The sequence below is a fragment of the Camellia sinensis genome, chromosome 7 (genome assembly GCF_055761805.1).
Source record: "Camellia sinensis isolate YWXY chromosome 7, ASM5576180v1, whole genome shotgun sequence".
NCBI lineage: Eukaryota > Viridiplantae > Streptophyta > Magnoliopsida > Ericales > Theaceae > Camellia > Camellia sinensis.
Genome location: NC_138967.1, coordinates 185086301 through 185112016, shown reverse-complemented (window position 1 = coordinate 185112016; position 25716 = coordinate 185086301). Strand labels below are relative to the sequence as shown.

Sequence of the window (25716 nt, the reverse complement as noted above, 5' to 3'; positions counted from 1 at the left end):
TATGGGCAGTTATGTCCCCAATTCAAGTTATTTATTTATTTTGTTTTTCAAAATCTCTTGACTTATGATTTTTTTAAATTCATTTTAATTTTTAAATTTTAAATTCAATTATACAATCTATATATTATATAAGGAAAATAGTGTTTCTAATCCACAAGCTTTGCAGGAGTTTCAATATCTCAATCTTAATTTTTTAATTTTTTGATTTTAAAAAGAAAAAAAACTTAGCATTTATTAACTTCTTCCAACCCACAAGCCTTTTTGACTTCTCCCATACCTACTACCGCACTGTTTTCAACTTTTCTTATACGCTATGGTTAGTGATGGGATTATTAAATTATTTTTATAAAAAAATCTAAAGAAAAATAATTTTTATATTAAAAAAAATATAAACAAATATAAATGCTTATTAAAAAATAACATATTGCAATTGTGAAAAAAAAAAGAGAAAAAAAATTACACTATAAAAAATAATTTATATATTAAAAAAATATCTAAAATAAATATAAATTCTTATTAAAAAATAAAAAGTTGCAATTGTGAAAAGAAGAGAAAAAAAATTACACTATGCATTTCATTAAAATCTATAAAAAAAAATTATATTAAAAAATATCTAAAATAAATATAAATTCTTATTAAAAAATAACAGTTTACAATTGTGTAAAAAAAAGAAAAGAAAATACACTGTGCATTTCATTAAAATCTATAAAAAAAATAATTTCTATATTAAAAAAATATCTATAATAAATATAAATTTTTATTAAAAAATAACAGGTTGCAATTGCGAAAAAAATAGAGAAAAAAATTACATTGTAAAAAATAATTTGTATATTAAAAAAATATCTAAAATAAATATAAATTCTTATAAAAACAACAGGTTGCAATTGCAAAAAAGAGAAGGAAAAAAAAAAAGAGAAAAAAAAATTACACTAAGTATTTCATTAATAATGCGCAAAAAATTTGTCAAGTATTTGTGTAAAGGCTTGACATGTGTTAACTCTCAAATTATCAAATGAATATAAATTAAACCAAAGATCTCAGCTTTAATGGCTAACAAATATCAAAAGTCCAACAATTGAAACCTAATAACTATTAATTAATAGAATTCAGTAGTTGAAAGGTCTCAAACCATATCTTTTTGTCTTTTCAAATATTCCATTTTTTTGGTTCATGCATTCATTCTAATATTGATAGAGAATTGGATGTATGGAAAAGTGACAGACATTAAAATTATATATTGAGTTATGTAATTGTTGTGATAAAAAATAAAGGTTGTTTTCCTCTTTTATGGTGATTTATCTGGTTATACCTTCAATTAAATTGTCAGATGTGCTTCTATATCATCATTGATCGTTGCTTTCCTTTTTTTAGATACTTTGTCTCACAATTATTTGTGTTTGGTATTATAAAATTTATTATATCTTGTAAGGTCCCGGTGTCTCACATAGGGAATGGAGGGGGAGTTCTTGGGCTATAAAAGTAAAAAACTTGGACCCTTATATAGCATCAAGGCCTTTTCTTGGGTGGTAAAATCCCTAGCAGAACTTTGCAGTTAAGCGTGCTTAGACTGGAGTAGTTCTGAGATGGGTGACCCACTGGAAAGAACAAATCCGTGCAGGCATGGCTCAAAGCGGACAATATTGATGACATGTAAAGGGTTGGGGCGTTACAAATAAATGGTATCAAAGCTTTAAGTTACCTTAGACTTATGAGAGTTTAGGTGATCCTCGGATTGTGGAAACATGGGTTAACTAGTTTAGTTTGGTGATTGAATTTATTCATAGTATTTATGAATGAATTCTTTTTTATGTGTTTAACTTGAAGGTGATGGCTGGAAGGTATCTTTAATCTTTTTCAAAAACCCATTAGAGTACTTTTTGATACTAGTGCCTCTCATTCTTTCATATCTAGATAGTTTGTAGAAAGAGAACACCTTCTAACTATCTCTTTGTCTAGACCTATTCGTATTGAGACCCTTTTAAGAGGGGCAATTACTTTTTTTGAGATGTGTAAAGATTTTGAAATTGATTTTGCGGGCAGAGTCTTGTATGCGGACCTAATTGTGTTAGGGTTTGAGGGGTTTACAATTATTTTAGGTACGGATTGGCTGCAAAAATACTTTGTGACTCTAGATTATGTTGGAAGGACTATAAATATAGATATTCTCGGTATGCCACAGCTTACCCACACTTCTAGCGATGGAGAAGAGCCGGGGATGACGAGTTTTCTGTGCTCGGTAGAAATCTCTAAGCAGGATATTAGTGAGGTAGATGTGGTGCGTGAGTATGAGGATGTATTTCAGGAGATACCTGGACCTCCACCTCGACGAGTAGTAGCATTTCGCATTGACCTTAGTGCCGGGAACTGCACCGATTTCTTAAGCGGCATACAAAATGGTGCCTAAGGAGCTTCTGGAGATGAAGAAGTAGCTGTAAGAGATGCTTCAGAAAGGGTTCATTCATTTAAGTAACTCCCCGTGGAGAGCACCCACGATTTTTGTCTCCAAGAAAAATGACACTCTCCGCATGTGCATAGATTATAGAGAGCTGAACAAGGTGACTATCAAGAACAAGTATTCGTTACCTAAAATTGATGACTTGTTTGATTAGTTAAAGGGGGCAGTTGTGTTCTCTCAGTTTGATCTCAGAACAGGTTACCATCAGATGGGTGTGTCAGAGGAAAGTATATCGTTTACTGCTTTTCAGACTCGATATGGATTGTACAAATTTCTTGTAATGCCTTTTGGTTTGACTAATGCTCCTACCTATTTCATTGACTTGATGAACACAATTTTTCAATCGTATCTAGATAAGTATATGATTATCTTCATAGATGATATCCTGGTGTATTTTAAGAATGAGGAAGAACACAAAGAACACTTGAAAGTTATATTACAGACTTTGAGGGAGCAGCAGTTATACGTTAAGTTCAGTAAGTGCCACTTTTGGAAGAAAGAAGTCTGGTTTTTGGGACATATTATATCTAATTAGGGGATAGTGGTAGATGTTGAGAAAATTGTTGCGGTCAAAGAATGGAAGTAGCCCACAAATCTTTCAGAGGTGAGGAGTTTTTTAAGACTAGCCGGCTATTACAGGAGATTTATTGAGAAGTTTTCCATTATTGCAGCACCCATGACCAAGTTGACCTGCAAGAATGTGAAGTTCTTATGGTCATATGATTATGAGAGAGCTTTCCAGGAGTTAAAGTAGCGTTTGACTACAGCTCCAGTGTTAACTATACCAATACAAGGGGAATGCGAGTGGAATTGGTTTGGGATATGTGTTGATGCAGCATCAAAAGGTTGTATCTTATGCTTCTCGATAGTTAAAACCTCATGAGAGACGATACCCTGCTCATGACTTGGAGCTAGCAGCAGTTGTTTTTGCATTGAAAGTGTGGTGACACGACTTGTTTGGGGAGAACTTTGAGTTATACACAGATCACAAGAGTCTCAAATATCTTTTTTCCCAAAAAGAGTTGAACATGAGGCAACAAAGGTGGGTTGAATTCGTCAGTAGTTATGATTTTGAGATCCTTTACGACCTAGGGAAACGAAATGTGGTTGTAGATGCACTTAGTCGACAACTTGGGATTATAGCTTCTTTGATGATTCAGGAATGAAAGTCCTTGGAGTTAATTTTGATGCTCGATGTTCAACCAATAGAGAGTGTCAAAAGGGCACACATTGGTAGTTTGACCGTGTAGCCGACATTACTGGGTAAGGTTCGTCAGATGCAGAATTTAGATGGGTTCCTTGTCAGCAAGCTCGATGACCTTATGGTGGATTTGATTGATGATTGACCTACTGATTGGACTTTGGACTCAGATAGGGGATTGCGATTCAGGGGCAGATTATGTGTACCTAACATAGTTGAATTAAGGAAAGAGATTATGAATAATGCCCATAGGTCTCGATATACCATTTACTCTAGTGGGACTAAGATGCATCATAACCTGAAGAGGACGTTTTGGTGGGAAGGTATGAAGAAGGACGTAGAAGAGTATGTTTCTCGATGTTATGTGTGTCAACAGGTTAAGGTAGAACACCAATGGCCATTTGGACTTTTGCAACCTCTCGAGATCCCTACTTGGAAATGGGAGTACATCTCTATGGATTTCGTGGATGGATTGTCGTGGTCTACGTGAGGCAATGAATCTATTTGGGTGATAGTGGATTGACTCACCAAGTCTGCTCATTTTACTCCTATCAGTGTTCACCGAACTGTGGATAAACTGGCTATGTTACATATTCGGGAGATGGTATGACTTCATGGCGCGCCAGTTTCTATAGTTTTGGATCGTGATCCGTTGTTTATGCCAGAGTTTTGGAAGAGTTTTCAGCATGCTTTGGATGCTAGGTTAGACTTGAGCACGGCTTATCATCCTCAGACAGATGGGCAAACTGAGCGGGTGAATCAGATCTTGGAAGATATGTTGAGAGCTTGTATCCTCGATCTTGGTGGTAGTTGGGAAGAACACTTGGCATTTGTGGAGTTTTCTTATAATAATAACTATCACTCTAGTATCAGAATGGCACCTTTTGAGGCTTTGTATGGGAGGTCATGTCGATCACCTGCTTATTGGATGGAAGTAGGAGATGCGTCGTTATTAGGGCCAGAGTTGGTGAGAGAGACCACAAAGAAGGTGAACATTATTCGGGAAAGTATTAAGACTGCATAGAGTCGCCAAAAGAGTTACGTTAATAGAAAACGTAAGGGGGTTGAGTTGAATGTCAGAGAATATGTGTTTTTGAAGGTTTCGCCGATGAAGGGTATCTGCGGTTCGGAAAGAATGGAAAATTGGCACCTAGATTTGTGGGACCATACGAGATCACTGAGAAGATTGGTAATATGGCTTACGAATTAGCCCTATCACCTGCTTTAGCTATGATTCATAATGTGTTCCATGTATCTTTATTGTGGAAGTGTGTGCAAGACCCTTCCCAAGTAGTATTACCAAAGGTGTTGGAGATCAGTGACGATCTAACTTATGTGATACGACCTGTTACTATTCTAGATTCTCTTTCTTCACCACCTCAACTTCTTTAAACGCTCCGCCTAATGGGAAGTTTACGTAAGGTACCGCATTGGATACCTTCACTACATAGCATGGTAAGCGTAGTTTTAGCATAGAGTAAGTTAATGGATGTTGATCCACTGGAATCCCTTAAAGATTTGCCCAATTTGGTTGAACTTCAACTTGTTCAGACATATGAAGGGGCAGAATTGTGTTTCAAGGCTAGTGGATTTCAAACACTTGTAAGATTATACCTTGGTGGATTAAAAGGATTGAGATGAGTGAAAGTAGAGGCTGGCTCGATGCCTCATCTTGAAGAGTTATTTATCTGGAAATGCGAATTGATAAAAGAGTTACTCTCTGACATTGAACATCTAACCAACCTTAAATCACTTGATTTGGTTGGTATGTCTGATAGATTGATTTCAAGTCTGAACAGAGACTTAGAGTGTGGGAATAATTAGAAAATTGCACACATTCCAAAAGTTAGGATTTGGGACCCAAAACTAGGCTATTGGAAACGAAATTATCTATATTGAGGGAGAAGAGAGCTCTAATCATATTGAATCATCACCACGCCTAGAATGTTTATTATGTATTTATTTTCATGTGCTCTTGGTAATTGATTTGTTGTATTTATATTGGGATCAAATTTTTCTCTATTTTTCTTTTCTTTTTTTCTCTATTACATATTTGTGTTTTTAGTAGTTCGGGAGTCTGTTATTTGACCTCCTAATTTTGATCCTAGAGAGTTGGTAACTTTACAAATCTTTTAATTGGGATTGTAAATCCTAGGGTTTGTTTGGTGAGTTTTTTTTTTAAAATTTTTAAAATTTTCGTTAGCTTTAGATTTTTCTGAAATTAAAATAAATAACACATTTGTTAATTGTTTTCAATTTAAAAAAAGACACGTTTGCTAACTTCACAAATTTTTGAATGGTGAGATTTTTATTTTATTTATTTTTCTTTAGTTTTAGATTTTTTGAAATCGGAATAAAAAACACATTTGTTAATTATTTTCACTTTCAAAAAAATCTGGCTACAATTCTTAGAATTTTTGGAAATAAGAAAATTATGATTTTACTTATTTTCAAAACAAGTTTCATTCTTTCCTACCATCCTCACCCTTGTGTCTTCGCTCTGGCAATCACCCTTGGACCACTCCTTCCTTTTGGCAACTTACTATACTTGTTTTCATTTTGAAAAATGATATACAAATCTATTTTTATAAACTTACTTTCCAAACCCGGTGATGTATAATGTAAAAGAAATGAATGATTGATGATTAGAGAAAGTATTAGGCTAAGAGTTGACTTAAATATTCTTAGTTAATTACAAATACACCTCCTAAGATTTACTTAAAATATAGATTATCCCTTATAATTTTGAAAATTACAAATGCCTCATTATCAAAAAAAATTATTTAACATAATTAATAGAAATATGAAAATTTTAATTATTCTCCTATAGAACAATAAAATTATTGAATTTTTCATTGAAATATATTTATGACATTGTTAAAAACAATTAATTAACAGCGAATTACATTAACGATGCTTATAGTTTGGTGCTTGTGTTACTTTGGTTCCTGACTTTTCAATTGTAACACATTTGATTCTTAATTTTGAATTTTGTTTCAAATAAGGACAATTGGAAATCCATTGCTCAATTTCAAAGGCAAAGTAGTCAATTTGATAAAATATAAACTAGTTTGACAAAAATAAATATCAAAAAATTATTTTTTACTTTTTAAAAATTATTTATACCCAACAAAGATAAAATTATATCAAATTGATAAATCTTTTAAATATTTATTTATTTATTTTTAACAAATTAATTTTTAATAGATATTTGGATGATAATCATACAATGAGTGGTCGTTTTTATTTTCATTAAATTAGTTTCTATTTTTTCAAAAGTCAAATATGGCGACAACTTTGATATCATTATTAAACCAATCCATTATATCAAAAAATCCAAAACTAAAAACATTTCATATGTTCAATATATCAGTTGCACATTAAAAGCCTAATAACCATCAATTATATGATAATCATCCAAAAATATTTGTTAACAACAAATATAATCATCTATTACATAATAACCATAAAAAAACATACAAAAAAAAAACAAAAAAAAAAAAAATCAACCATTACATGATCATCATCCAAACGTATAATAAAAGTTAATTTGGTAATAAATAAATATGTAAAAGATTTATCAAGTTTACATAATTATTTTTGGTAGGTATATTTTTAAAAATTTAAAAATATTTTTTGACATTTAATTTTGTCAAATTAGTTTATATTTTATCAAATTGATGACTTTGTCTTTGAAATTGAGCAATGTTATCTTCAATTGTCTTTATTTGAAACAAGATTCAAAATTCAGGGTAAAATGTGTCACAATTGAAAAATTAGGGACCAAAGTGACACAAGTATTAAACTATAGGGACTGTTAGTGTAATTCGCCCATTAATTAACTTGATAATTTATTAATAAAATGAGTTATTTGTTGTGTAATTAGAAACTTAAAGAGGGAGATGTAATTTTTAGAATCACAGAGGACAATATATATTTTAAGCAAATCTCAAAAAGTATATTTATAATTTATCAATATTTTAATGGAGTATTACATCATTAGGCTTGAAAAATAAGTCTAACTTTTTTATTAAAGTAGCACTACTCTTTGATTTTTTATGTTCTTGAAAACATGTATACTAAATATGATATTTATTGTAGTTTTTACAAAAATAAAAATAAAAAGCATAAAAAATAAACATATTTTATATTCTTCGTACATAGGAGGGAAAAAAAAAAAAAAAAAAACCTTCGCAAGTAAACACTACTTCAAATATTGGGTTCTAATCATTTTAATTTAAATTGGTGGACTAAGAGAATTAATATGTGGAGTATATAGGGATGCAATTGAATCAAATTAAAGATTAGGGGCCAAAATAAAATTAGGGGTATACTTTAGGAATCATTTGTGTAATTTACCCTAAAATAAACTAACATTCTTTTATTTTGTGTACGTAAATAAGTACAAAGCAGTGCACATGTAGACAATAATAGTTTTATTGGGGAAAAATTTGTCAATAATCATTTCAATGCAAACTTAGGTGAAATGTGAGGGTGCAGTCGTGAGATCTTCCAACCTCGTGCAAATACAATAACATAGTTAAAAACATTTGAATATTAGATTTAATATAAGCCAATTCAATAAATAATATTATAAAATAAATTAAAAAAAAAATCATTATATTGATCGTGAAACATTAAGGAAAAATTACTCATAAATCCCATTTTAGTAAATGTTGTTCTAGTTAGTCTTGCGTGTTTTTTCTTAAACCATTTAGTCCTTTTTTATTTTTGGTATGATATATGTTTTTGATATATTGTGTATGGAGCTTACATTTTTGCCCATATTGTGATTTCATTTTGACTTTGTCATGGTGTGTGTAAGATGTTGTAACATTACTATTTTGTAGGAGGGGATTTCGTGGACTCTTTTGGAAGTTGTTTCACCATTCCTAGTTTAGTATTTGGTTTATAATGTTATATTTTGGGATATCATAAAACAACATGGCCACAGTATTGGAACATCACAAAACAACATCATCAACATTAGCAACATCAGTAACAAACACAATACTGGAACATCACAAAACAACATAACCATAGATGATGTTAGCTCGCCAATGTTATGGGATTGATGACAATCACAGGTCAAGAGTCCTCATTTCTCACAGCGAATAGCGATTTTGTGGTGTTTGTTGGATCAATGAGTGTATGATGTTGTGTTTGGAACGTATTCACAATTGTCCGACGAATAGGGGTTCGCAACATCATCTTCTCAAGATGTTCATGTGTTGGGTGATTCGTTCATTATAGTCGATTTCGGAACAAAATAACATCTTCAAAAACTAGAACAATTCGACCCTCCAACCCATAATACGACTTCGAAACCGAAAATAACATTGGTGTCGAACATCAACCCCGTGATGTTCTAACCCACAAACATTCAAATCAACATCAAAGTAATTCACATACCTATTGTCATCGCACAATAGCACCCACGCCAACGCCGACTCACCAATGATGTTAGCTCGCCGATGTTATAGTATCGATGACAATCACAGGTCAAGAACAGTGAATCGCCTCTACAAATGTTAACGCTGAACAAGGGGTTTTTTGATTTTCTAAGTTTTTTGTGGGTTGGGTTACAACATTGGAATTGTATATTGAATGATCAACGTTGCCGAATGTGAATATTTAATCACACAGGATGAAGATTCCAATCACTAACATTGGGATGGAAACCCAGAAGTTTCCATTACATCTTGACCGTTTTGTTCGGGATGGAAGGAAAACATAAAAATGCCATGGTATATTTTTGGGTATTTTGGTAACTACAACATCAGCAAAAACTCACATTTACCCTCTACTAAAGACAAGTCGCGTGTTGCTTGCATGGGTTTCTACGTAATTAACATTCTACTGGGATTTATCAGTCTACAAAATAAATTGTAGGATTAAATGGTTTAACAAATTGAATTTTGGGACTTATTGGTGCTTTTCCCAAACATTAATTGGATGCAAATTTGAGACTTTGTTATTTAAATTAATGAAATTGAATATTCACAACAAACTCACCGTAAACTTTGTAACTTGAATGGAGTTTGCAATTGGCTCAAACAAGCCTGCTTCCTTGTACATTTCCAAAATGAAAACAACACATGATGTGGATTTCCCATCACTGTATATCCAATCATCATGCTCAGGAATTGTCAACAATTCATCAAAAGATGACCCACGCCTTTCAGCTTGTACAAGAATTTCAGGAAGGTCAAGGCTCTACACAGAAGTCCAATGTCAAATAAAAAATTTAAACAAATAAAGACAGTAGACATTTCATTTATTTTAAGTATTACACAAGAATTTAATGATGATATTGTTGGAAAATTCTGGGTAAAACCAGAATTTTTTCCTAACTTTGGTCTATTATTTAGGTGGGACTCGAGCATCGATTTTGGCAGGTCAAAGTGGTAACGCGTTCTATGCCGCGTCGTGATTCACGTGATATATTTGGTTGCTTAAAACCATTACCGAGTAAATGGAAAATTGAAGCCAAAGTATGCTCCATGGAAATGGAGTTTTGGTGGAAAATCCTTAAAGGTTTGAGTAAGGCTTGTCCCATATTGATTTGGTGGGAAGTTTTGAATGGGTTTATAACGCATCAGATTGGAACTTGGGGTGTGCTCCAAGGGGTACCCAAGTATTTTAGAGAGGGAGGTTATGGGTAAAATGGGCTAGACCCATTGGACCCAAAAATCACCACACGCGCGCGTTGCCGTTCGTCCGGTCCGTCGGGCGGGCTGGGTTGGGCTTGTTCGGCCCAATACCTATCTTTTGAGGTAAAAAACATTTGAATTTAATTTTATTTTTTGAAAAATAAAATCCAGAATTCAAATTAATTTCGAAAATAAACTGGTTCGATTTTTTCTGTACATCGAAACAAGTCACTTCCTGTTTTTATCTGTTAAAAATTTGAACCCAACAGACTTGTATCTGTTTATTCAAACTGAACATGTATCATACCTGTTCAAACAGGTTTTGCACCTGTTTAATTCAAAACTAATAACCACAATTCTGCCTATAAATATATCAGCCCTTCATTTGATTTTTACATTCAGAAATTTCGTACTTCACCTCTGCAAAATTTATTCTTCATTTTGCTGCATTTAATTTTTTGTGAGAAAGAGTATAAACACTTAGTGTGTTTGTTAGGCAAATAATTTGTAGTGCTGCTATTGTTTGTAGTTGATCATTTCATCCTAGGAGATAGACGTCCACATTCTGAAAGCACCGTGGAGAGGACGAATCCATCTTAAGGACACAGTGTCAAACACTGGATTTGATTAAAATAATATTCAAGATATTAATCAAGTAAGTTATTTATTTATTTTCTGTTTTATTATTATTTATTTAAATCAGATTTTAATTTTGTTTTGGTAACAAAATAAAATTTATTTTTATTTATTTAATTCTATTTCTAGTTTGATTTTTGTAATCAAACATTTTTCTCTGCTTTCCTTTATTTCTTTATATTATAGTTGTTGTTTAGTACACAACAGAATTTAATCTATTTAAATACAGTGAAGATTGTCCAACAATCTTAAGACAGATTATTTTTTGGTATCTTCATTCTATTTAATTTTCTGTGATTTCATAAAGACATATTCTGGTTGGAAAAACAAATAGTGATTTATGCTATCTGACAGATAGTAGTAATATACTGTCTCTTTTCTTTGACAACTAGTAGTAATATACTGGTGTCATTAACAATTGCAGAATATTAATTTGTGTTATAGAAAATTATTAGAGTATTTTATTTTTTTAGTTTTAGTAATAAGGAAAATAAAATTATTTTGTGTAATAATTTATTTCTTGGTTTTAGTAACTAGAAAATTAATTTGTGTTTTAATTTTTTCTGATTTTTGTAATCAGAAATTACGGCTACTGCAACTGAAACTGCAACTGGAAGTGGTACTCCAATTGTTACACCAACACCGGTCTCTATCCAGAACTACGTTCATGTACCAATCAATCATGGAGAAAAATCAGAAAAATTTAACGGTACTGAGTTTAAGAGATGGCAGCAGAAGATGCTGTTCTATCTTACAACTCTTAATTTGGCCCGGTTTATCCATGAAGAGGCTCCAGCACTTAAAGAGGGTGAAAGTGATCGGCAAGTTGTTGTCGCTATAGATGCTTGGAAACATTCAGATTTCCTGTGCAGAAACTACATCCTCAATGGCCTTGACCACATGTTGTATAATGTTTACAGTTCTTTGAAGTCAGCAAAAGAATTGTGGGATTCTTTGGAGAAGAAATACAAGACAAAGGATGCCGGCACGAAGAAATTTGTCGTCGGTAAATTTTTGGACTTTGTTATGGTAGACTCACAAACGGTAATTTCTCAAGTTCAAAGTTTTCAATTAATTTTACACGATATTCATTTTGAGGGTATGTCTCTGAGCGAGTCTTTCCAAGTCTTCCAAGTCACTGCTTTAGTGGAAAAGTTACCACCGACTTGAAAAGATTTCAAAAATTATTTAAAACATAAACGCAAAGAAATGACCATGGATGAACTTATTGTAAGACTGAGAATTAAGGAAGATAACCGAAAGGCCGAAAAGAGAAATAGGAAAAATCCCATTGAGTCCGAGGCTAATGTGGTTGAACAAGTTCATAAACCACATAACAAAAAGAGGAAGTTTACTGGAGATGGTCCTAAACAAGGCAATAGCAACAAGAAGTTCAAAGGAAAATGCCATAACTGTGGCAAGACTGGGCATCGAGCTTCTGACTGCCGCCACCCTAAGAAGAATCATAGAAGTACAAGCAAGAAGACTACCAATCAAGTCAATGTAACTGAACTAGATTACATCTTTAACGGAGTGAATGACATTAACCTCTCTGATGTGGTGTCTGAGGCTAACTTGGTTGGAAATCCCAAAGAGTGGTGGGTTGACACTGGAGCAACTTGTCACATTTGTGCGGACAAGAAGATGTTCACTACCTGCAATGAGGCTGCAAATGGTGAACAACTTTTCATGGGAAATTCTTCTACTTCTACTGTGGTTGGACAAAGGAAAGTGATCTTGAAGATGACATCAGGGAAAGAACTGACCCTCAACAACATACTGCGTGTACTTGACATCCGGAAGAATTTAGTTTCTGGTTCTTTGTTAAGTAAAAATGGTTTTAGGCTTGTTTTTTAGTCTGATAAATTTGTATTAACAAAAAGTGGTATGTATGTTGGTAAGGGATACATGAGTGATGGTCTCTTTAAGTTGAATGTAATGACAGTTGTACCGAAAGTTGCTATGAATAAGAATAACATATCTTTTGGTTACATTCTTGAGTCAAATTTATGGCATGGTAGATTAGAACATGTAAATTATGATGCTTTGCGTAGATTAATTGGTTTGGATTATATACCAAAGTTTAAAATTAATCCTAATCATAAATGTGAAGTTTGTGTAAAAGCGAAACTAACTAAGGCTCCATTTAAATCGGTTGAAAGGAAAACCGAACCTCTAGAATTAATTCATACTGATGTATGTGATCTAAAATTTGTTCAAACTAGAGGGGACAAAAAGTATTTCATAACATTTATCGATAATTGCACAAGATATTGTTATGTTTATTTACTTAAAAGTAAAGATGAAGCTTTAGAAATGCTTAAACTCTACAAAACAGAAGTTGAAAATCAACTTGGTAAAACCATTAAAATGGTTAGAAGTGATAGGGGTGGTGAATATGAAGTACCATTAAATAAATTTTGTGCACAACATAGCATTATTCACCAAACTACATCACCTTATTCTCCACAGCAAAATGAAATTGCTGAAAGGAAGAATAAAACCCTAAAAGAAATGATGAATGCCATGTTACTAAGTTCAGGCTTACCACAGAACTTGTGGGGGGAAGCAATATTTTCTGCTAATTATGTTCTTAACAGAATACTCTACAAGAAAACCAACAGCACTCCTTATGAATTATGGAAAGATCGACCACTTTCCTACAAATACTTAAAAGTGTGGAGGTGTTTGGCAAAAGTTGAAGTTCCTGTTTCTAAAAAGACTAAAATTGAAATTGTGTGTTTATTGGTTATGCTCAGAATAGTAGTGCATATCGGTTTCTGACTTATAAATCAGAAATACTTGATATAAATGTGAACACTATTATAGAGTCAAGGAATGCTGTGTTTTTTGAACATATCTTTCTTTACAAGAAAGGACAAGAATTAAGTTCACAGAAAAGAACTTATGATTGTACACAAAGTCAAGAGACTAATGATAATCAAACACAAGAGACTAGTAATGGTCTCGACCAACAGGATTTAACTGATGATGAACCAATGAGAAGTAAGAGAGCGAGAACATCAAGATCCTTTGGTCCAGATTTTTTGACATACCTGTTAGAAAATGAACCTCAAAACTTTAAGGAAGCAATGACAGGTCCTGAAGCATCTTTGTGGAAAGAGGCTGTTAATAATGAAATTGAATCCATTATGCAAAATCATACTTGGGAATTGGTGGATCTTCCACCACGTTCTAAACCTCTTGGATATAAGTGGATATTCAAGAGAAAAATGAAAGAAGATGGTTCAATAGACAAGTATAAAGCAAGACTTGTAGTAAAAGGTTACAGACAAAAGGAAGGTCCGGACTATTTTGATACATATTCCCCTGTGACAAGAATAACATCTATTCGCATGCTTATTTCTATAGCAGCGTTGTTTAATTTAGAAATACATCAAATGGATGTTAAGACAACTTTCTTAACCGGTGATCTAAATGAAGAGATCTATATGGAGCAACCCGAAGGGTTTGTAGTGTCGGGACAAGAAAAGAAAGTTTGTCGGCTTGTAAAATCTCTTTATGGATTAAAACAAGCACCTAAGCAATGGCATGAAAATTTTGATCATGCAATGCTTACTAATGGGTTTAAGATAAACGAATGTGACAAATGCGTCTATGTTAAAAACACTGACCAAGGATATGTCATAATTTGTCTTTATGTGGATGACATGCTTATTATTGGAAGTAGTCGAAACATGATCAAATCAACTAAGCAAATGCTTAAAAAAGATTTGATATGAAAGATATGGGGGTTGCAGATGTTATATTAGGAATGAAAATTACTAAAACATCTGACGGATATGCATTATCTCAATCGCATTATATTGAGAAAATTCTTGTTAAATTTATCAAGGATGATATGAATTTAGCTAGAACACCTGTAGACGTCAATCTTTATTTATCGAAAAATAAAGGTGATGCGGTGTCGCAGTTAAAATACTCCCAAATCATTGGAAGCCTAATGTACCTAATGAATTGTACTCGTCCTGATATAGCTTATGCAATCAGTAAATTGAGTGGGTACAATAGTAACCCCCGGAGAAGACCATTGGAAAGTGATCATTCGGGTTCTTAGATATCTAAGATTTACTCATGATCATGGTTTGAATTTTATTCGATATCTAGCAGTACTCGAAGGTTATTGTGATGCCAATTGGATATCGGATACTAAAGATTCAAAATCCACTAGTGGATATGTCTTTACTCTGGGAGGCGCTGCTGTTTCTTGAAAATCCACGAAACAAACTTACATCGCACGATCCACAATGGAATCCGAGTTCATTGCTTTAGACAAAGCAGGAGAAGAAGCAGAATGGCTTTGTCACTTCTTAAAAGACATTCCAATGTGGCCAAAACCTGTGCCAGCTATTTGCATTCATTGTGATAGTCAATCTGCACTAGGCAAGGCACAGAATCATATGTATAACGGTAAGTCATGACATATTCGTCGTCGACATAATACCATTAGGCAGTTGTCATCAAATGGAATAATCTCAATAGATTATATAAAATCTAAAGTGAATATTGCGGATCCGTTAACAGAAGTTTTGACAAAAGAGCTAGTGTATAGTTCATCGAAGGAGATGAGATTAAAGCCTATTACATAAGAGTTGTCATAATGGTAACCCTACTTATATGACTAGAGGTCCCAAAAACTAAGTTCAAAGGGACAACTAAGTTATGTGTGGCTCGCCAGAAATCACCAAGGGATTAAAATTCCTTACCCATTCCTATGGTGAGAGTGATATCTGCAACATATGTTGTATGTAGGGGTATAAGGATAAGTTTTGCTTTTAATGATTACTTATATCTTAATTGAGGCATAAAATCAAGACGAGTATAAGGAGATACTCAAAATAAGAATCACCTATATGAGTGTCGAATTGGGGCCGGTTCTATGAGAATGAAAAAAGGCTAAATTCTCTAGAAACACTCATGAAAACTAGGAGCGTTCAAGGCTAAAATGAACACAACAGTGAGAACCACGATGTGTTAGAAGATATTTTGTGTGAAATCTATTATCTTGGCTTACACAAATAGCTGAACAATTCAAGGCATCGCGTCCATTGGTTAGCCAGTAAGTCTGATAGGTTATCACTAGGGAAGGTTCAAGGCCGAAAGCTACCTATCCTGATGCAAGATATTTTTGAATTATACTCTTTCGATAAAGTCTGCATATTGTTGTATTTCCGTTGTCATCAAATTCCATTCATGTGGGGGATTGTTGGAAATGGTTGGAAAATTCTAGGTAAAATCAGAATTTTTTCCTAACTTTGGTCTATTATTTAGGTGGAACCCGAGCGTCGATTTTGACGGGTCAAAGTGGTAACGTGTTTTATGCCGCGTTGTGATTCACGTGGTATATTTGGTTGCTCAAAACCATTACCGAGTGAATGAAAAATTGAAGTCAAAGTATGCTCCATGGAAATGAAGTTTTGGTGGAAAATCCTTAAAGGTTTGAATAAGGCTTGTCTCACATTAATTTGGTAGGAAGTTTTGAATGAGTTTATAAGGCATGGGATTGGAACTTTGGGTGTGCCCCAAGGGGTACCCAAGTGTTTTAGAGAGGGAGGTTATGGGCAAAATGGGCTAGACCCATTGGACCCAAAAATCACCACATACGCGCGCGCGCGCTGCCGCCGCCGTCCGTCCGGTTGGTCGGGCGGGCTGGGTTGGGCTTGTGCTTGGGCGTGGGTGTGAGGTTGGGTTGGGCTTGTTCGACCCAATACCTATCTTTTTGGGTCAAAAACATTTGAATTTAATTTTATTTTTTGAAAAATAAAATCCAGAATTCAAATTAATTCCAGAAATAAACTGGTCCGGTTTTTTCTGTACACTCAAACAAGTCCCTTCCTGTTTTTATTTGTTCAAATTTTGAACCCAACAGACTTGTATCTGTTTATTCAAACTGAACATGTATCATACATGTTCAAACAGGTTTTGCACCTGTTTAATTCAAAACTAACAGCCACAATTCTGCCTATAAATAGATCAGCCCTTCATTTGATTTTTACATTTAGAAATTTCGTACTTCATCTTTGCAAAATTTATTCTTCATTTTGTAGCATTTAATTTTTTGTGGGAAAGAATATAAACTCTTAGTGTGTTCGTTAGGCAAACAATTTGTAGTGCTGCTATTGTTTGTAGTTGATCATTTCATTCTGGGAGATAGACGTTCACATTCTGAAAGCACCGTGGAGAGGACGAATATGTTTTAAGGACACAGTGTCAAACACTGGACTTGATCAGAATACTATTGAAGATATTAATCAAGTAAGTTATTTATTTATTTTCTGTTTTATTATTATTTATTTAAATTAGATTTTAATTTTGTTTTGGTAACAAAATAAAATCTTTTTTTTATTTATTTAATTCTATTTCTAGTTTTATTTTTGTAATCAAACATTTTTCTCTCATTTCTTTTATTTCTTTATATTCTAGTTGTTGTTTAGTACATAATAGAATTTAATCTAGTTAAATACAGTGAAAATTGTCCAACAAGATATTAGTTATTGTATATCATCCATCCAAACCAACGTCTAAATTCAATGGCTTGCTGATTAGGATCAAACTATCTGGTCTAGATTTAGTCCAAAAGATTGTCAGTTAATCTCAAGAGCTATAAGTACCAATACATTTCCCAAGTGGTCTTCGATGACAAAACAAACCAAACCTAATTAAGCCCAGCTTCCCAATCAATTGAGGTAAGCTACACAAATCTTAACTGTAATTAAAATTCCCACATTGCAGAATATCATAAAACCCACAATCTTAACTGAATTAGATAAAAATAACAACTCCAATTCCCAATCATTGCAAACTTATAAAAAAAAATTGAAAAAATAAAATAAAAATAAAGATAGAGAAGCCTAAACAAATAAGAACCTAAAAATAGTGAAAGAACAAATAAGAACGAAAGACAGCGAGTAGAAAACTAACCTATGATCGTCATGGAAGTTCTCCAAGAGCCAAAGACAATTCACAGTAGAGAGAGAGAGACAGAGAAAGAGAGTTGGATTTGTCTAGTTTTTTGGATTCGACCCAGGCCCAATGATAGGCCCAACTGATATGGCCCTTAAAATATATGGGTTGGACTCATGAGTTGGCCAATAGGCCTATGTCGGAGGTTCATATTGACCTCATATATATATATATATATTAAATAATAAATATTCTCACTCTCTCATTTTTATTTTTATTTTTTGTGTACAAATACAGTTTTAGTAAAATAATATAAAGCTAAGGGGAATTTTTTTTAAGGTTCTTGATATTAAGATTTTATAAGATAAAGGATATATAATATTTTCATAATAGTTAAGGTCCCTCAACATTTCTACAGAGAAAATTCGACTCAAAGAAATTTTGCTTGACTCGGAGAAATTTCAATTTTCATAGAGAAATTTTTAAAAAAATTTATCTGTGATCATACCAAATTGGGTGAAATTTCTTTGAGTCAAATTTTCTCCGTAAAAATGTTGAGGGATCTTAACTAATAAAAAAAATATCTTGGACTTCTCATACTACACAAAGTTGGAGAGAGTTGTTTCACTAATTTTCTCTAAAACTAAATGAGTAGCACTCCAACTGTGAAATTAATAACTATATTTTTAATCAAATTAAAGATTCCTAGAGTTTAATAACATAATCATAATGAATGTAATTATGTATTTCAAGAAATAAAGTTTATTTTTTGTTTTTCTTGATTCAATATTCTATTCTAATTATGGTAATGCATTTTAAGATTTTGTGTTATATAAGTAACTTTTTTTCTTAATTTATTTTGAATTTAATAAAAAAGAGTTGAACTAAGTGAAATTCTATTGTACACACTATATGCATCTTTTGCTATGAATTTTGAATCAATGCTTACGACATATATCATATATTGTAATGTTAGTTATGATAAGATTTTAGTTATAATTCAAGAGCTATTTAGTTATATCTCATATGATATTTAGTTATAATAAATTTTTTTTTTTCAATTATGATTTCCTATAATATTGAGTTATGTCATTTATGATAATCAAACTTACAAATAACATAATTCCTATATGGTACACATCTTGAAAGTATTTCTCTTGAATTTAAAGCCTAGATTAGGCTCATATAGCCAAGACCGACTTGAATCCTACAAACTCGTATTTTTAAGTCCATAAGAGATGGCCTGGCTCGATCTCCCACAGTTGACTGGTCAAAACCCATGGACATAGGCCTTAAATTTTAGGTCCGGGCTAGCCCATTGCCATGGCTTGTTTTTTAAATTGACCCATTGCCATGGCTTAAGTTCACTGCCTTGGCTAAAATTATAAAAGGTCTAGTTTATCTTTTCAATTTATTTTTATTTTTTATTTTATAAAAATCAATTTCATTTTTAGGTTGGTCTCATCTAAATGATTCTAATTTAAAATCAAAAAATAAATAAATAAAGATAAAATAAGCCGAACTAAAATAGACAAAAAAAAAAAAAAAAAACTAACTCCCAAAGAAAGCTGTGGTGTAGTTGGGCCTATTATAATGATTTAAATTGTTTATCTTGGTTATTGTGTGTAAATTATACATTAGAAAATAAACAAATTTAATAATTATGACCAGATAATTTTGTTATATTTATTTGTAAAAGATAAACAGTATACTTGTCATCCAATTTGTGAAGACAGGTAAAAAGCATGTAATCATGATTATTAAATAATTTATACAAAAAATTAACAAATCAAAAAAATTATATCTCCAAAGTAAGACACATGATAAATTTCACGGGCTCAACAACTGTATTCTTAGGAATGATAATTTTCTTCCGCCCCTACATCCATGCCTTGCTCTGCATAGATTTTATCCTCCGGTCCAAATTATATTTATTAAATATATTTATATAATATATAATTTTTACTTTTTTTCAATATAATAAGATTAAAACACTAAAATGTGATACTTAACGTTATTTTTATTCATCTTTTAACTTTCATTAATATTTACAATTTTTTAGAGTTATGAAATTAATCAATCCTGCTTTGCTCCCAGCCCACCCTACCCTACCCTAGCCATTGACCTTCTTTTGCCCCACCCTCAAAGCAAAATTCAAAACTGGGACTATAAATTTTGGAAAGTTATTCAATAATTTCAGAATATTATGTGTCTGTACTTTTTAATTAATCATCATTTAATATATTCTTTCATATTCTTCAATCATCCAACACAATACCTTATCTATTCATCTTCTTCACCAATCATAATACTATAGAAGACTACGTATACATATTCCAAGATTACTCAATAACAGTAAGGATCCCCTGTCCCAAATCACTCAAAGCCATTGAATCATGTGAGAATCTCAAGAATTGAGAATCCCAAGACATATCTAATAATTATGAATGCTTTGACACATAGGGACAACAATTTTTGGGGAGAGGGGATCCCAAGGCACTGAATAATTATCCATGAACTTAATATTTTATCATTTCTATGTACAATTAAGTCAAATCCGTTTTTGTCCGCTAAAACGCGAGTCCAGATTCTCGGCCGCCCTACCCGGCAGCCCCCAAAACGATGTCGTTTTGGGGGCAAATTTTCAAAAAAAAAAAAAACGCAGAGGAAGAGAGGGAGGAAGGAGAGGACGGGGGAGGAAGGAGGAGGGAGGAGGAGGAGGAGGAGGAAGGGAAGGAGGGGGCCATAACCAGTGGGGAAGGAGGAGGAGGAGGCGGAGGCGGGGCGGAGGCGGAGGCGACCGCGGTCGGGCGACGATCGGACCTGCGACGGCGAGCTCGATGACCTGCGACAGCGAGTCTTCGGCGAATCCGGCTGGCGAGCTCGATGACCTCCTCTCCCCTTCCTCTCTCTCTTCCTCCTTTCTCCCTCCCCTCCCCTCCCCTCCCCTCTGGTTCTGCGAAGAAGAGAGAGAAAGCAAGAACGAAGAAGAAGAAAAGAAAAAAACAAAAAACAAAAAACCCCCCAAAACGACGTCGTTTTGGGGGGCTGCCGGGTAGGGCGGCCGAGGATCCGGATTCCTAAAACGCGTGGGGTTAAAACGTGTGGGACACGTAGAACTTTCGGTACCAAAGCATGGGGCTTTCATACTTCGAGTTTGAGCAATTATTTAGAGGTTCATTCAAAAAGAAAAAAAAATTATGTAGAGGTTGCCTAAATACACAAATGCGTTGGTAAAAATAAAAATTAATTTGACAAAAATCAAGATAAAATATTTTGGGTAATTGAGTTTTCAGAATATGTTTACTATTTTTTTAAAAATAAAAATTAATTTGACAAAAATCAATATAAAAAAAATAATATATATATATACATATATCTTAAAAAAAGAGAACCATTAAATGATGAGAATTTTTTATTTTTCGTTTTTCTACCAAAAGGTTTTGTTTTGTTTTTTTGTTTACATCATTCATTTTTTTTTTTTTTGTTCCAAAAAAAAAAAAGCAAAAACTAATTTAACTTTTTTTTAGTATTTACTTTCATCAAAACTAGTTTGCATATTAATAGTTGTCAGCAATTTAGATTATTGCGGATTATTTATGGATTATGTCAATTTGATTCATGTCATTTCAACCGAAATATATTTAATCTTAAATTTTATAATTTGTGCCAATTAAAGAAAATAAAAAATAATAATTAAAGTTTTGGATGAAAAATGATTATGATAATTTCCAAAATTTACAATTCATAGTCTTATTTTGAAATCCCAATTTTCCTATGCACCTAATTGCACCATATCACACTTTGGAAAGAAAAAGGAGTATTGGGTTACATAATTTAAGTGGTTCAAAATTTTAAAATAATCTTTATCAAATCAAATTTTACGGTGAAATTGTTACCAACTGAACTACATGAATTAAAATTAAAAATTATGAAAACTAAATAGATGAAATTGCAAATATATATATATATATATATTTTGGATCATAAAAATTGCTAATATATAATTAAAACAGAAAAAAGAGTGACCAAATTTTGATAGATGCTTCCACATGTGTGAGGGACGTCCTCCACCCCTTATTCTCTACCCTTTTATCATCTTCAGTTTAGAGTTGTCATCAACATTGCAAAATGGCCGAGAGTGCAGTGTTCCATCTACTAGCCAACTTCGCACCCTTCCTCCGACAAGAGGCTAATTTGTTGACTGGAGTTCGAGATGAGATCCAATACATCAGAGATGAATTCGATCGCATGACTGCTTTCCTCAGAGTTGCCGATGCTATGGAAGAAAACAACCCCGAACTCAAAGTATGGGTCAAGCAAGTCCGAGAAGCTGCGTACGACATTGGAGATGTTCTCGAGTTGTTCATGCTTCGCCTCGGACATTGTCATGGCTCTGGATTTCGCGGTTTTCTTCGCAAGGTTTCTTGCTTTATTAAAACTTTAAAAGCCCGTCACCAAATTGCTTCTGAAGTTCAAAGAATGAAGGCTAGTGTCATCGATATTTCGAAGGGACATCAGAGGTACCATGAAAGATATGGTATGTTAGAGGCAGGCTTAAGCTCAAGGTCCACTGGTTTTAACAAAGCATGGCATGATTGTCGCGGCGATGCCCTTCTACTCGATGAAGCAGAGCTTGTGGGCATCGATGAACCCAAATCGGAACTGATTTGGTGGTTGGTGCATGAAGATCCCAGACTCAAGGTGCTCTCCGTATCAGGAATGGGTGGATTGGGCAAAACAACACTCGTTAAAAAGGTCTTCGATGATGCAGTTGTGAAGAAGCATTTCCAGAACTATGCTTGGATCACTGTTTCTGAATCTTTTAACATCAAGGAGCTCCTGAAAGGCATGATCAAACAACTTTTTGAAGAAGTCAACCAACCAGTCCCACAAGGGGTGGAGTACATGGATATGAATAGCTTGAAAGGGATAATTCATGCTTTCCTGCAACAAAAGAGGTATCTGCTTGTTTTCGATGATGTATGGGATATTCATGCGTGGCAATCATTTAGATATGTGTTTCCCATTGGCAATTGTGGCAGTCGAGTAGTGCTCACAACCAGAAATGCAGATTTAGCTTCTTTCTCTAGTAAAGAATATCATGGGGATGTCTATAACCTTCAGCCCTTGCCTCCCAAAGAGTCTTGGACATTGTTTTGTAGGAAAACATTTATGGAGAATTCTTGCCCTTCACATTTGGAAGGACTTTCAAGAGCCATCTTGAATAGATGTGAGGGATTGCCGCTTGCAATTGTGACAATTAGTGGTCTTTTATCAACGAAGGATAAGAGCAATGTGGATGAGTGGGATAAGATCTACCGCAGCCTTGGATCAGAACTACAAGGAAATGACAAACTGTTGAGCATGAAAAAAATATTGTCACTTAGTTACATTGATTTACCTTACTATCTAAAGTTTTGCTTTCTATATCTAAGCGTTTATCCAGAGGATTATTTGATTGAACACTCGAGATTGATTCGGTTATGGGTGGCAGAAGGCTTCGTAGAAATGAAAGCAGGAATGACTCTAGAAGAAGTTGCCGAGGGCTACCTCAATGAGCTAATCCATAGAAGTTTAGTTCAAGTGGCAGAGATGAGATCAGATGGAAGGTTTGAAACGTATCGCATCCATGACCTCTGGCATGAAATTATTGTTTCAAAGTCGGGAGAGCAAAACGTTGTGACAATAGCTGGTGAACAAAGAAGAGTGTGGCCTGAAAAGGTGCGGCGCTTATCAATCCACAATCATTTGGAAAATACGCAACAAAGCAAGTGTTTCACTCGACTTCGTTCTTTGCTTATGTTCAATGCAATAAATTCACTGTCCATGTTGTCCATGCTTGCATCGTCAAATGATGGTCTACGATTGCTAACCGTGTTGGAATTGAGAGGTGCCTCATTGGAGACATTCCCAAATGAAGTTTTGAAACTATTTCAACTTAGGTATTTAAGTTTGAGGGGAACCAATGTAAAAATAATACCCAAGTCAATTGGAAAGCTCCAAAACCTGGAAACATTGGACCTTAAACATACGTATGTCACTGAGTTGCCTGATGATATCCTGAAGCTCCAACGACTTCGCCATATCTTGTTGTATCACTACATACAAAATCCGGTTCCTTCAATTTGTTTTCATGATCACTGCGGATTCAAAGCCCCGACGGAAATAGGAAGTTTGTCATCCTTACAACAACTTTGTTCTATTGAAACAAACCATGACAATGGGACCATTTTACTAGGAGAGGTAGGGAAGTTGATTCAACTGAAGAAATTACGCATTGAAAAACTGAGAAATGAAGATGGGAGGGTGTTATGCTCGTCCCTTGAGAAGCTTAGTAACCTTCGCTCATTAGTTGTTCGTGCAACAGGAGAAGACGAGATCATTGATCTAGATTCTCTTTCTTCACCTCCTCAACTTCTTCGAACACTCTACCTAGTAGGAAGTTTACATAAGGTACCGCATTGGATACCTTCACTTCATAGCTTGGTAAGAGTAGTTTTAGCATGGAGTAAGTTACGGGATGTTGATCCACTGGAATCCCTTCAAGATTTGCCCAATTTGGTTGAACTTCAACTTCTTCAGACATATGAAGGGGCAAAATTGTGTTTCAAGGCTAGTGGATTTCAAAGACTTGTGAGATTAGCACTTTCTGTATTAAAAGGATTGAGATGGGTGAAAGTGGAGGCTGGCTCCATGCCTCATCTTGAAGTGTTACTTATCCGGAAATGTGAATTGGTAGAGGAGTTACCCTCTGGCATTGAACATCTAACCAACCTTAAGTCTCTTCATTTGGTTGATATGTCCAATGGATTGAGTTCGAGTCTGAACAGAGACTTAAAAGATGGGAATTATTGGAAAATTGCACACATACCAGAGGTTGGGATTGTGAATACAAAACGTGGCTATGTGGAAGAATATTATCTTTAGTGCAAGAGGAGAGAGCTCTAACCATATTGGATCACCACCACATTTAGAATACTTGTTATGTATTTATTTCATGTGCTCTTGGTACTTGATTTGTTGTATTTATATTGGGATCCAAATTTTCTTTATTTATGTATTTTTTCTCTATTACAATTTTGTTTTTTTAGTAGATTAGGAGCCTGTTATTTGACCTCCTGACTCTGAGTTGGTAACTTCACAAATTTTTTAATTGAGATTGTAAATCTTAGGATTCGTTTGGTGAGGTTTTTATTTTTATGATTATTACAATTTTTTGTTTTAGATTTAAAAATTTTGAAAATTTGAATAAAAAAAACGTTTGGTAATTGTTTTCACTCTAAAAAAAAATGGCTACAATTTCATAATTCGCAGAAAAAAAAAAAAAAAGAAGTGCTTTTACTTAAGTTTCATTCCCTCTTGCCTCCCTCTATCCTCTGGCCACCCTCTTTGTTTCACTAACCATCTTCGACCACTCCCCCTTTTGGTTAGGGGTGATAAATGAACCAAACAGTTTGAGCTCGACTCATGTTGGCTCATTAAAAGCTCATTTGAGCTCAATTTATTAAGTAAACAAGTTATGATTAAACACATTTTGAAACTCTTTAAAGTTTTCAAACCAAGCTTGAACAGACAATTCTTATGTGGCTCAGTTCGATAAGCCTAAAACTATATAAAAATACGAAACTATTCGAGTTTGGTTCGAGAAAAACTCGTTTGAGATCAACTCAAAAAGTAAAGGAACCATGTTTGAACAAATTTTAAAACTCATTAAAGTTATTAAACCAAGCTTGAAAAGTATACTAATCGGCTCCTTGTTTTTTCTTTTTCTTTTTTTGAACAAGGAAATCAATTGTTTAGCTCATTTATCACCCCTACTTTTGATAACTTACCAAACTTTTTTT

The 25716-nt window shown here is 33.6% G+C and overlaps 2 protein-coding genes across 2 annotated transcripts; both read left to right on the top strand.

Annotated features, from left to right (window-relative positions):
- The first annotated feature begins 4530 nt into the window (after positions 1-4530).
- Positions 4531-5048, top strand: LOC145796372 (uncharacterized). The gene is made up of 2 exons (XM_082881463.1): positions 4531-4663; positions 4756-5048. The coding sequence occupies exons 1-2, from the start codon at positions 4531-4533 to the stop codon at positions 5046-5048; spliced, it is 426 nt and encodes a 141-aa protein (XP_082737589.1).
- Positions 5049-22000: 16952 nt separating this feature from the next.
- LOC145796371 (disease resistance protein RPM1-like) lies at positions 22001-24799 on the top strand. Its single transcript, XM_082881462.1, has one exon. It carries the CDS (start codon positions 22001-22003, stop codon positions 24797-24799), a length of 2799 nt encoding a protein of 932 aa, XP_082737588.1.
- The last annotated feature ends 917 nt before the right edge of the window (positions 24800-25716 follow it).